General features: G+C 34.1%; 1 protein-coding gene across 1 annotated transcript; it reads left to right on the top strand.

The window, feature by feature from the left end:
* On the top strand, window positions 11,706-13,195 carry LOC100511653 (olfactory receptor 2A2-like). The gene has a single exon (XM_013977867.2). The coding sequence runs from the start codon at window positions 11,710-11,712 to the stop codon at window positions 12,640-12,642; it is 933 nt and encodes a 310-aa protein (XP_013833321.1). The 5' UTR covers window positions 11,706-11,709; the 3' UTR covers window positions 12,643-13,195.

Here is a 13,885-nt window from a genome sequence, read left to right as displayed (position 1 = left end):
ACTATGAACTCTTTTAATTCTTGTGTTGACAGTAATAACATTTGACATTTAAGCTAACACTAACTGTAACATTAGTGCCTAAAAATTTGCTGTTAGAGACATGTACTAAAATAGAATGAGGGCCTTAGATTCATTTTGATGGCTAGCTAACTCAAACTGATGAAAGCCTCATAAACTATCATTAAATAGGGAAATCTCAATCTATTCTCCCCAGTACACAATACAGGGATGTGTCACTCTAAGAATGCAATATGCTGTATTTGTTCATTTGCTTTTTTTTTAAATTTAGGGCTCATACTTGAAATCACTGTCTTATTATCTACTTGTTTTACCCCAAAAACAATGATTAAAATTCACACTTTTCTGCAGTTTCAGGCTTTGAAGGATGACTGTCTTCCTTGGTGCCTGACCCCGAAAATGAATTTTGTGCACATTATGTAATTCATATCGCATCCCAAATGTGCCTTCCTATTATTGAAAATTTGCTAAACACATTTCATGTGATAAACAGACCTGAAAATTCAATTCATTTGTATAGATTTGCAACGTCATTCACAATACACACTAATGCACTTAAATATTTTCTCATATAATTTATGGTGAATAAAAGAGCTAATAATAGCATCCCTTAGATTGTATTTCATCCAAATTGAAAATTTTATAAAATTCTTTCAAATGCACAATACATAATAAAAAGGAGGCTAATAGGTTGAGTAAAAGTAAATCCAACTTCTGAAATTTAAAAATTAAACTTTCTTTTTACTTAACTATGTATTAACTATCTGCTATTTAATTTTTTAAATTTAGAATGTATATTTATTAAATATTTTCATAATAAATTATCCCCTCAATTTAGAACCAGAAAACCCCACCTATTCCTCTGCCTGATTATGTCCAATCAAATTTTGAATTTCAGAGGTGATGTACAGACATAGATTTTGCAGTTGGTGCTGTGGGTGCCCCATCCCTAATAGCTTGCCTTCCCACTTTAGTGCACATTGGCCTGACTTCCAAAACCATCCCCTGAATTTCTCTGAGCAGGATCCCTGGCAACCAGAGTCACTTTTACTTGCCCATTACATAGGAAAAAGGAGTCCTAATACTTGATCCATTGTCCTCAAGACCCTCATCCAATAACAGATACTAGTTAGTGTATAGACATAGCTCCCTCCCATTCCAGATAGATTAACACTGAAATACATAGTCTCCCTCTTTCTGACTTACTTCACTTAGTATGAGAATCTCTAGTTCCACCCATGTTGCTGCATATGGCATTATTTTGTTCTTTTTTATGAGGAATCTAAAATATGGCACAGATGAAGCTATCTACATAACAGAAACAGATTCACAGACATGGAGAGCATCTTGTGGTTGCCAAGGAGGAGGAGGAGGAAGTGGGATGTACTGGGAGTTTGGGGTTAGTAGATGCAAGCTATTACATTTAGAATGGATAAGCAATGAGGTCCTGCTGCATAGTATAGGGAACTATATCCAATCACTTGTGATAGATCACAATAGAAGATAAGATGAGAAAAAGAATGTGTATATGTATATAACCGGGTCACTTTGCTGTACAGCAGAATTTTACAGAACATTGTAAATCAACTATAGTAAAAACTTAAAAAATACAATTAAAAATGCATAGTCTTCACTGGCTCCAAGATTTTCTCACTGATATAAATTCAGTTACTAAAATTTTCTCCTACTTGATCATCCAGCCTTCAGTGGCTGTCTTTTCTTGACTGTCCCCTTTTTCTTCTCCTCTACTTATATTTCCTGGGATTACTTCCTAAAAACTACTTGTAGTTGAATAATTGTACCAGAGTTGGCTTCTGGAGGAAACCAAACCAAGATATATCTTTCAACTGGAACCAATCTCTAGATTTACTGAAGTCATATGGGAAAAGATATTCACAAATACAGGCAATTTTAAACATGGATAGAAACTCGAAATGGTGATTTTTATGTTTACAAATATTAAAGATGTTTGTAGAAGCTGCAGAAATTAGAACATCTTTATGGAATTCATTTTTAATGTCATAATTTGGGGAATGTGTCTGTGACTCATTTTTTTAATTTCTAGAGAAAAATTTTGTATAGAGAAATAGGCTTGATTATTCTTGTCAAGCAAGTTTCCAAAAGCCTTTTTTTTCTAGGAATAAACATATCATTTATTTCTGAAACTAATTATACAAGCCCCTGCAGTAGATATAGATATTTCTGTGGTTACATAGGTTGTAAAGTCAATCAAAAAGATAAATCCTTGTTCCAATCTTCTTTAATAAACTATGATAGATTTTTCCCTTGGAATATAGGGGAAAAAGTTATTATAATTATATTATGAATAGTCACATATTAACTTTATAATATTTATATATAAATGTAAATATGTTTCATATATATATATATATATATATATATATAGACACTTATTTGGAGCATGTCTGAAAGTAGAATCCATGAATCATTGTTAGGCATATGCTAAAAAAAACAGTTTTCAGAGTTTTCCAAAATGGGTGTACTAAATTACATTACAGAAGTAATGTATTCCTGTTCCATATCCCTGCCAAGTGTGTAGACTTTCAAACTTTTGGTTTTTGACCATTATTGTGTTTGGCATTTTAATTTCCATCTCTTTGTTGACCTAGGATTTTTGTTTTGTTTTGTTTTGCTTTGCTTTTTAGGGCTGCAATGCGGCATATGGAAGTTCCTAGGCTAGGGGTCAAATTGGAGCTGCAGCTGCTAGCCTATGCCACAGCCACAGCAATGTGGGATCTGAGCCATGTCTGTGACCTACACCACAGCTCATAGCAATGCTGGCTCCTTAACCCACTGAGGGAGGCTGAGGATCGAACTGGCATCCTTATGGATACTAGTTGGGTTCATTACCTCTGAGCCATGAAGGGAACTCCGACCTAGGATGTTCGGTACCTCTTAATCTTTCAGTGTGCTCATGGGTCATTTGGATGATGTTTCGCGTGAATTGTTTATTCAAGTATTTTGCCCATTTAAAACTGGATTATCTCTTCATGAGCAATTTGCAGAAATTCCTTAAATATTCTGAATACGAGCCCTGCCTTGGTCATACATGTTATAAATATTCCCTTTCATTCTGTGGATTTCATATTTACTCTCAGAATGATGCATCCAGGAGTTAGGTTCTTAATCTTATCAATCCTTTCTTTAATACTGTTTGAATTCTCTTTCAGAAATTTTTACTCAGTCCAAGTTTATCACTGTACTTTATATTTTTACCTTTTATATTTAGATATAAAACCTTCCTGATTTTTTGGTAGTATGTTAATAGAAGTCATGTTTCAGTTTTTACCCACATAGAAAGCCAATTGATCCAGTATTATTTATTAAAAATTCCCATGCCTTTGTCTTGGTTCAAGTATGTGTGTGTGCATGTGTGTACACATTTCTAAATTTCTAAGTTAACCATGTGCTTTCATGGGTTTATTAATTTTTGTCACAATAGAACATTGACTGTATAAAGTTACTCCAACCTTATTGGTCTCAATATTCCATAGAGTAATTCCGTTTACTTCATTTTTTCTTCAAGATTGCTTTGTATATGCTCGATCTTTTGTAAATTTGGAATTTATAATAAGATTCTCAATATCCATGCAAAAACCTCCCTAGATTATGATTTTGATTTTATTGGACCAGTAGAATAATTTGGAGATACTTGCAATCTTTACAAAATGCTTGTTCCATAAACAAGGTAAATTGCCCCATTTTGTACATCATCCTTGAATCCAGACTTTTTGGGTATTCACTTATTTGTCATAATAGGTCATCTGAAGAGATTTGATTTTCAACATAAATAAGTGTGTTATCAATAATTACATTTTATTTTACATTTTAAAACCTAGACCTTCTATTTTATCTCTTTTGTCAACTGACAGCCAGGTCTTCAGTCAACATTTAAAAAAATATTTTAGTGGCACATATTAAAATGATATCCTAACTCAAAGGGAAAACTTTAAAAACTTTACTGTTAATAATAATGTTTCTGTTTGTTTTTAGATTAAAAAATTTCCTTCTACATAAAATTTGCTAAATCATTTTATGGGAATAGACAGCGAATTTTCATCTTTTGGCAGATTGTTCATTTTATTATGACTTTGTAGTATCTTATGTATGCCCACCTATGCTCTGATTTGATATCAATATTGCTACTACCAGTCACTGTTGGCATGAAACATGTTTTTGCATTATTTTATTATCAATCTTTTTGGTTGGATATGAATGTATATCTGTGTGCTACTATGGTTAGATGTGACTGTTGTAAAAAATTGATAAGTGGATTTTCTGTTTTTAACCTTACATGATCATATCTTTTAATGGGAAAATAAAATTCATTTACATTTACTACAACAATGAATACACATAGACATATAAAATATATCATATTCAGATTTTTGTTTTCTGAATATCAACCATTTTTTCTTTTTCCCTTTTTTGCCTTCTACCTTCTGTTTTGAATGGTAATGCTCTAGTGTTTCATTTGTTTGCATTGTAATTTTGGAAGCCATAGATTCTACGTAATTTTTTTAATTAATGCCATCCTTCAAAAGCTAGCATCCAAATGAATAATTTATTATAATAAATTTAAAATCATTCAGTATTTTGAGCCTCTTCAAGAATTTAGCACTCTTTACTTTCAAATACTTCTCACTTCATTGTTTTCAGATTTTATTTTTTATTTATAAACATAATAATAATTATTTTATATCCTGTTATTAAATATGAGATAATATTTTATAACATTGTTTAATATCATTTGTATGTATTTGATTAATTCTGAATTCGCTTCTTCCCATACTGAGGAATAATCTTTGTTATACTAGAGTGCTATAGCTATAGGTACGAATTTTTTAAATTTACATATGAAAAACCTCATATTCATTTAGGTGTTTAGTTATAATATTTTTGATTAAGAGACTCTTTGCCTTTTCGTACATTAAAGAGAGTACCTATTGTCTTCAGATCTTGTGGTACTGACAGATTATGCTGTCAGTGAAATTGTTGTTCCTACATGGATACTTTTCATTTACCTTTGGTGATTTTTAGTACTTCTTTGTAATCTTGGGAGAATTAAATGCTAAAACAGTAGGACAAAACATTTTAAGAAGCAAATGAAATTATAGATTTTATTAAATATTGCAGAATTTATGAAACAGAAACTAAGATTGTAATATATTATGGCAACACTAGGAAACTATTTTTTGTGAAGAGGAAAAGAACAGTCAGACATTAAATTGTTAATTTATATTTTTGAGAATTCATTTTTGTCCATTTCACTCTCAAATTTGTAATCTAAGGATTCACTTTATCTTCAAATATCAGAATTTCTTCATTGTTCTTCTACATGCATTTACCTTTTTTTGTACTCTCATATATGCCTTTTTATCAATTTGGAGACTAAGTTTGGTGTCTCTTAAATTCCTGAACATTTTTGGTAAAAACCTCTTTAAATATTGCTTCTTTTCTATATCCTTTATTATGTTTCTCTGGAAATTTTATCCTGTTTACTTTTAGACTTTCAATCTATCATTAATTCCTATAAATTGAATTTTCAGGAATTTATCCCTCTGTTGTATACCCGGCACTAATGTAGTGTTATAGGTCAATATTACTTCAAATGACAAAAAATTGAAACAAACCCAGAGAAAAAGAGATCAGGTATGTAGGACCAGAGGTGGAGGTAGATCAGGGCAATTTGGATGAAAGTGGTCCAAATGAAAACACTTTCATTTATAAGATAGATAAGTACTAGGAATACAAAGTACAACAAAATGAATATCATTAACACAGCTGTATGTCATATGGGAAAGTTAAGAGAGTAAATCCCAAAGTTCTCACAAGGAAAGATAATTTTTTCTTTTGTTTTGTATCTATATGATGGATGTTCATTTAAATTACGGTGGTAATCATTTCATGATGCGATGTAAGTCAAATCATCATACTCATACCCACCTTGAACTATGCAGTATTGTATGTCAATTATAACTCAGTACAACTAAAAACATTTTAAAATATCCAGAAAAAAGGATTTATCTTTTGTCTATATATGTTGAGATCTAGGCAGAGTCTTAAATACAATCTTTCATTGCAATCTTTCCTTCTTTTGATTGTCAATCAATATTTTATCCTCCTTACAAAGTTTGGAGAAAATTAATGACTCTGCTTGTATTCTTTTTTTAATGTGCAGGGACTATTTATTCCCACTTTCTTCATTGCTTATAATTTGTTGGGAATTTTAGTAAATGCAGTGCTTGCAATGACATATTGGAACATTTAATCATGATTAGATTTGTAAGATTGCTCTACACATTTAATTTCATCTCGAGTAAATATAATTCCAATTTTTTACCTTGTATATCTTTAGCACTAAACTGATCTGTGTTTGGAAACAGTTTTTTAAGCACATTTTGAGTAAAATGGTTTTATAAATATTATTTGATTTTACTTTGATTTTTTCCATCCTTTATTCTCCCTGTTTTGTGGGTTTTAGTTATGGTTTTTCTTCACCCTACTCCATGATCCCCTGATAGAGAACCAGATCTGTAAGAGCATTTCAGGCTCTGGTTATCCAATGAACAAGCAAGCATACTGACTATTTTATATGCACATTATCCAGCAGCTTAACAGGATTTTTCAACTTCCTTTCATATTTTTGTAAATGGGTCTTTGTATGTGTTGGGACATGCCTTCATCCCTCATCCAGGTCATTTATAACTCTGACAATTTCCTGCCTGTAGAGAATCTGAAGTTTAAACAGAGGTGAGAGATTAGGACATTTTCATATCTGTTCTGAGCATTTTCCCAGCCCTGCTTATATGTGCGGCTTTTTAGATTCCCAGCAATATCTTAGAGTTATTCAAATCATTTATTTACCATATCATCTTATTTCCAATCTTTTCTCTCTCAGACTTTTCAGTTAGTCTATTGTTTAAACCAAATTCTATTCACTGCCTCATTTGGCAGCAACTAAACTTTTGCCTTTAAATGCTTTCAACAAATGCCTTCTGGGAGAGTTTTGAGTTAGTCAAAATCAAAGCAAGTCCTTTTAGCTGATCCTTCCAGGAGCCACCAGACAGATCAGATCAAACAACCATAATTCTGTGAATATAGACTTGTCTCCCCCCTCTAGTACTGGGTGCACTCCAGAAATGCAGACTATCTTCTTTAGGGCAGCCAGTGAGCTAGGGATTTGGTGGATGGCATCAGGGTAGGTTGAAATGCTACAAATCTCTCCCATTGATTTTCATGTTGGTTTAGTGCATTCCTCTGGCCGCTGTAGCTTTTGATGTGATTCCAAAATTCCAAACAGGTTTATTTTGACAGGTTTTTTATTTTATATGTTGCTTTTATAGGGAGAAATACGTTATTTTTCTATTCCATTTTTTTTTTACCATTGTGTTTCACGGAGTTAATATTTTCTTGATCTTATCACTAAGATGTCACTTTAACAAGTTGGTCTTTAAAAACATTGAGTTTCTCAGTTAATGGCAATTTTTAACCCTATGCTTTTCTTATGAAAAAGCAGAATCCTTAAACTTATTAAGTACTGCTCATGGGCCAAATTTATCGGTGTAGTTGAGTGACTCACATTGGGTAGAACAAAGGCTAATGAAAGTTATTAGCTAGACTTTTCAATCAAAAGGCATGGGAATTAGAACTTTTTAACTCCCATCTGCCTCTGTCCAATATATATGGATTATGTATTATGAACAAGACTGTTCTTGTTCAGGGTACCAGAGGACATCGCCAGTCTCCTTTGTACAGTTAATATCTGCTTAGTTTTACAAATATATGTGCTACTTTCTTTGATTTTTATTCCTTTTTACAATGTGAAGTTTCCTTCTGGGATCCCTTCTTCCCTGCCTGAAATGAAATCCTCAAATTTCCTTCAGTAAGGATAGTTGAATTCAGACTGTCTCAGCTCAAGAAGAGTTTTAGTTGTTTCAATGGAGGAGTATAGGGTAGAGTATGTAGTCTCTCATCTTGCCAGGAACTGAAATCTAAATCTAAATATTTGTAAACTACATAATTCAAATTTGGACCCTTGATTTTTAACTTCCCACTTCAAAAATGGATAAATTTATTTTTTTATGATTCCTTATTGTTCTTCTTCCGTAACAGCTGATTGTTGTTGGTTTTTGAATAATATTTTTATGCTGTCAAGATGTGTGCTCTTTACATTCTGTTTAGCCATCATCATTCCCACAATTTTGACATTTCTTTTTCTACTTAGATGAATTTTATGCTGCACAATAGTCCTGTTATTACAGTTTATGCATATATCTGTAATTTATGATTGCCTGAGGAATAAGTTTTCAGAATATTTACATACATTTGTAAAACTAAGAAAATAGGGCATATTTTTGAGTTTTTGCATGCATAAGAATTATAAATGTGTATACATTTAGTGACTATATATTATTATAATTATACTATTTAATGTATTAAAGTAATGACTACCCCGGCCCCCTTTCCTGGAACTTCTGCCTGCTGGGCTGTGGCAGGGCTCTTCTATCCCCCAGCAGCTTTCTTGTCATCACTTCCCAAAGTGGTTGGGTGGTGGCACTTCAAATTAGTCCAAATCTATTGTTTGAGGAATCTTGAAGTACTAGAGGCTTCATATGTAGGCACTTCTCTGGATGAGGCTATGACATGGCCAAAGAACAAAGCACCTTGAATTACCATATATATATATATATATATATTTTTTTTTTTTGCCTTTTCTAGGGCCACACCTGAGGGATATGGAGGTTCCCAGGCTATGGGCTGAATCGGTGCTGTAGCTGCTGGCCTTCTCCAGAGTCACAGCAACACCGTATCAGAGCTGCATCTGTGACCCACACCACAGCTCACGGCAATGCGGGATCCTTAACCCAATGAGCAAGGCCAGGGATCAAACCCACAACCTCATTGTTCCTGGTTGGATTCTTTAACCACTGAGCCATGATGGGAGCTCCCTAGCTGATAAATATATTGATAGAATAACTCTGATGTTGGAAAATAGAATTCTGGTAACAGAAATAGTAAACTCTTTTCTGAAATAGTGTAAGAGGTAAGTTTTGCTATATCGTTATTTCTTATTGAAACTCTCCTAGGCTATCATCTAATATGGTTCATTATTGGACTAAGGATTCCTACTTTGCTAGAAATATTTGTCCTACAACAAAAGAGGAAAGAATAAGTGTCAATTTCACTGACTAGAGTTGGAGAACTATCTTAAAGTTCCTCACCTCAGTTATAGGACTGCTTAGGTAGAGAATCACATATACTTATTACTCAAACATTTGCTTCCTAAGCTGCTATTATTTAATGACTCTACTGGAAAAGAGAAATTTTATTAAAGATATCTTAAAATAGTAAGGCAGTCAGAAAGAGAGGAGGGAAGGAAGCAAGGAAAGAAGAAAGGAAGAAATAGATTGCACCAAGAACTTCTATGCCCTGGAATTTAGTAGAAGAAAATAATGAAATACATGCAAAAATATTATGTATAAAATTTAGTCAGTGTAGCATTATATTACACACAATTTTGTTAGAGGGTAATATATAAAATATTCACATGTAACAATAGGGTGTGAATATTTAAAGTATATTTCAGAGTAATATTTGACATGGAAAATATTCATGGTGTTATTCTAAATGAAAGAAACATAAATAATACTGTTCATATAATTTAAATTATATATATATAATATGTATACAGTGAATAATAGAAAACCGTATTAACAATGTTTGCCTTTGGCCATATGTTTTCAAATTTCATGTTTTATGATACTTAAGAAAACTTGATGTCAAAATCTCTCATTATATAGATGCCACTTTACTCATACAATGAACCAGACTATTGAAACTTTAATCTGTAGGTCTAATATTTCCAAATGTCTAAATATAAAAAATATATAAATAAGATAATTAACAAAATTCTGGGATTCTAAATCTGCTTTAGCTGAAAATCTGTGTGATACTGAAATCATTTCCTTTAATAGTAATGTAAATTTAGTAAAGTAGATATTGTTCTCAAAAAGAAATTAGTGGAGTTCCCATTGTGGTGCAGTGGAAACGAATCCAACTAGTATCCATGAGGATGGGGTTTCGATCCCTGGCCTTGCTCAGTGGGTTAAGGATCTGGCATGCCATGAGCTGTGGTGTAGGTTTCCAACATGGCTGGGATCTGGCATTGCTGTGGCTGTGGCGTAGGCCAGCAGCTACTGCTCTGATTAGATACCTAGCCTGAGAATCTCCATATGCCACAGGTGTAGCCCAAAAAAGCAAAATAAATAAATAAATAAATAAATAAATAAATAAATAAATAAAGTTGGTAAAGATGTATTAGGATTAAAGTGTAAAGGTAAGAATCCATTGCCTCTTAACAAATTATATGCTGTCCCAAATTATATATTTTCCCTATTAAATGTGGATATCAGAAATTTGGCAACAATCATGGTAAAAAATTATTTAACACTCAAAACAGATAGTGCTTTCAAAACATCATTCTTCAATAAAAGGAGGCATATTACTAGTGAAATAACTAATTTCAAGCTGAAGTGGGAAATCCACAAGATGAATATAGGATAATTTGCTAAGGCAGAAAGAAAAAAGTACTTAAAAATGATGGATTAATATCTTTATAGCAGAAATAATATGGAGACACCACCTTAACCATTGATTCACAAGAACATCACCAATACTGGAAAAAATTAACATTATCTGTGTGTTAGTGGAAGGCTTTAAGAGGGACACTTTTTTTTTTCTGCCAAAAATTTTAATCTGAACTAAAACATGGACAATCAATGGAGAACCCCAATTGAGAGATAATACACATACAGAAAAATAAAACTCATACTCTTCAAAAATACCAGTGTTGGGAGCTCCCATTGTGGCCCAGCAGAAACGAATCCAAGTAGGAGCCATGAGGTTGCAGGTTCAATCCCTGGCCTCACTCAGTAGGTTAAGGATCCTGTGTTGCCATCAGCTGTGGTGTAGGTTGCAGACGTGGCTCAGATCCTCCGTTGCTGTGGCTGTGGCTGTGGCATAGGCCAGCAGCTGTATCTCCGATTAGATGCCTGGCCTGGGAACCTCCACATGCCATGGGTGTGGCCCTAAAAAAGCAAAAAACCAAAAACAAAAACCAGTTTCAAGGCAAGAAAGGCTAACTCTTTAGAATAGAGAAAATGAGTATTATATGTGATATTGAATTTAAGCCTTAGACGACATGAGCAGAAAATCCTGTATATAGTTAATCAATGTTAATGTTACATTTCCTGATTTTGGTAATTATATTGAGAACAGATTAGTGAATATTCCTGTTACTGGGTGAAAATCAAAAATGTTTAGGAATAAATTGTCAATATGTGAATGTGGTTGCATTTTACTTACATGTGGTCTACAGAAAACTAATACTATGTACGTAGAAAAGAAATGACAAGGCCAACGTGAAAAAAAAATTGATAAAATGTGTATACTAGTATTGTTTATGATTCTTGATACTTATCTGAAAATTTGAATTACTTCGAAGTAAAAAGTAAAAAAAAAAAAATGTAAACATTGGAGAAAATAATCGGTGAAGTAGAAACAAGCTCCCTCTGAAATCACTTCCGATAAATAATTCCAATTTTCACTGCTATGCATACCTGACTTTCCATCACACTTCGGTCCTTTACAGACAGCCTATCATTAGCAATGGAGGGCAACAAATCCTGGATCGCAGAATTCATCCTGGTGGGATTCCAGCTCACTGAAGAGATGGAATTGCTCCTCTTTGGTATCTTCTCCCTGTTATATATTTTCAACCTACTGGCAAATGGCATTATCTTGGGACTCATTTGCCTTGACCCTAGACTGCACTCCCCCATGTACTACTTCCTATCTCACCTAGCCATTATTGACATGTCCTATGCTTCCAGCAATTTGCCCAATTTGCTGGCAAACCTACTGAATCACAAAAAAACTATCTCCTTTATCTTATGTACTTTGCAGATGATATTTAATTTGAGTTTTGCTTCTATAGAGTGCCTGATTTTGGTGGTGATGTCCTATGACAGGTATGTGGCTATCTGCCATCCCCTCCAGTACACTGTCATCATGAACTGGAGACTGTGCACAGTCCTGGCCATCACTTCCTGGGCATGTGGGTTTTCCCTGGCTCTAGTCCAAGTAATTCTCCTGTTAAGATTGTCTTTCTGTGGGCCCCAGCAAGTGAACCACTTCTTCTGTGAAATCCGATCTGTTCTCAAATTAGCCTGTGGTAATACTTGGATCAATGAAATTTTCCTCTTCGCTGATGGTGTGTTCATCTTAGTTGGGCCCCTTTCCCTGATGCTGGTCTCCTATGTGCACATCCTCTGGGCCATCCTGAAGATCCAGTCAAAGGAGGGCCGCAAGAAAGCCTTTTCCACCTGTTCTTCCCACCTCTGTGTGGTTGGGTTCTACTTTGGCATAGCCATGATGGTTTACTTGGTCCCGGACAATAATCAACGAGAGGAGCAGCAGAAAATCCTTTTCCTATTTTACACCCTTTTCAACCCATTGCTAAACCCCCTTGTCTACAGTCTAAGGAATGCTCAAGTGAAGTCTGCCTTCCACAGAGTATTGCAGAAAAAGAGGACAAGGTAAATTTTTGGTGCAGTGGAGTTTTCTCTTTAGGAGTTGTGATTGCTGGTGAAAAAAAAAAGTCTCAAGAAAATTCCCCAAGAAGAAGTATGTTTTAATGATGAGCATTACTCATGAGTAACATCAGCAGGATGACAGAATAGGAACCCCTAAGAAACCATTCCTCAGCTGTGACAGCAATATATAGACTAGTACTCTTTGTAAGAACAACGGAAGTGAGATAATAGGTTGAAGTATCCCAGACAAATACAAATCCAAGAAGAAATACAGTGTTTAGGCAATTTTATGGCACTTTTAACCTGCTGGAACTACTGGCTTATCATGTCAGGATCAGGAGAAAATTCCCAACTCCCAACACTCCCTTAAGAGGTAAAGAGAATAATAGACCATGCATACTACTTTCTGCCTTTTCAAGGAGTTCCCTGAGGGTTTGTTATATGTATTGCCTGACTCAGAGCACTCGTGGGAATGGCACTTTGGACTCCTCGTTGGGGCCTCTGAGAAACATGGCAAGCAGCCAACTTTTTACTGCAGTATAGAGATTGTAGCATTTCATACAAACACCAGGGGGAGCAAGTCTCTTCAGAAAAAAATTAGGAAAACCTCTTTAACTGCGAAAATGTATGTACCAACTCAGAGAAGCTGCATCCCCAGACAGGGTCAGGGAGGTCCCCAGAGTCTCTAGGAAAGGCTAACTGCTGAAGGTCTGCTCCTTCACAAAGTCAGACAATGAAGACTGGAAGAGATAGCACTTTTTCCAAAAGCCTCAATCTCAGTTAAAGTTCACAAGGTATACAATGAAACAGGGAAAACATGCACCAGTTGAAGGAACAAAATAAATCTCAAGAAACTACTCATAAGGAGACATATTTATGAATTACCAGGCAATAATCCTATATAATAATTATAATGATATTCAATAATCTAAAAGAATACAGATAACAAAATGAGGAAAGTGATACCTGAAAAAAATGAAAATATCAGAGATGAAAACTATTAAAAAATAGAAATTCTGTAACTGAATTGAAAAAGTGATTAGAGGGGCTCAAAAGAGCAGAAATAAGGAACTAGCTGAAGGCGAATGAAAACAAAAACACAACATACCAAAAGTGAAATGCTGTGAAAGCAGTACCAAGAAGTTAGTTTAGAGTAGCAAACACATGCATTTAAAAAGAGAAATGAGTGCCAATAAACAATCTCACTTTATATCTAAACTATAAATAGAAAAAACCCACCTCAAGTTGGC

The sequence above is a fragment of the Sus scrofa genome, chromosome 9 (genome assembly GCF_000003025.6).
Source record: "Sus scrofa isolate TJ Tabasco breed Duroc chromosome 9, Sscrofa11.1, whole genome shotgun sequence".
Classification (NCBI taxonomy): Eukaryota; Metazoa; Chordata; class Mammalia; order Artiodactyla; family Suidae; genus Sus; species Sus scrofa.
This window is presented reverse-complemented; position numbering and strand designations above follow the sequence as displayed.

Coding starts and splice junctions, on each gene's coding strand:
- LOC100511653 (XM_013977867.2), top strand. CDS start 11,710: ATGGAGGGCAACAAATCCTGGATCGCAGAATTCATCCTGGTGGGATTC.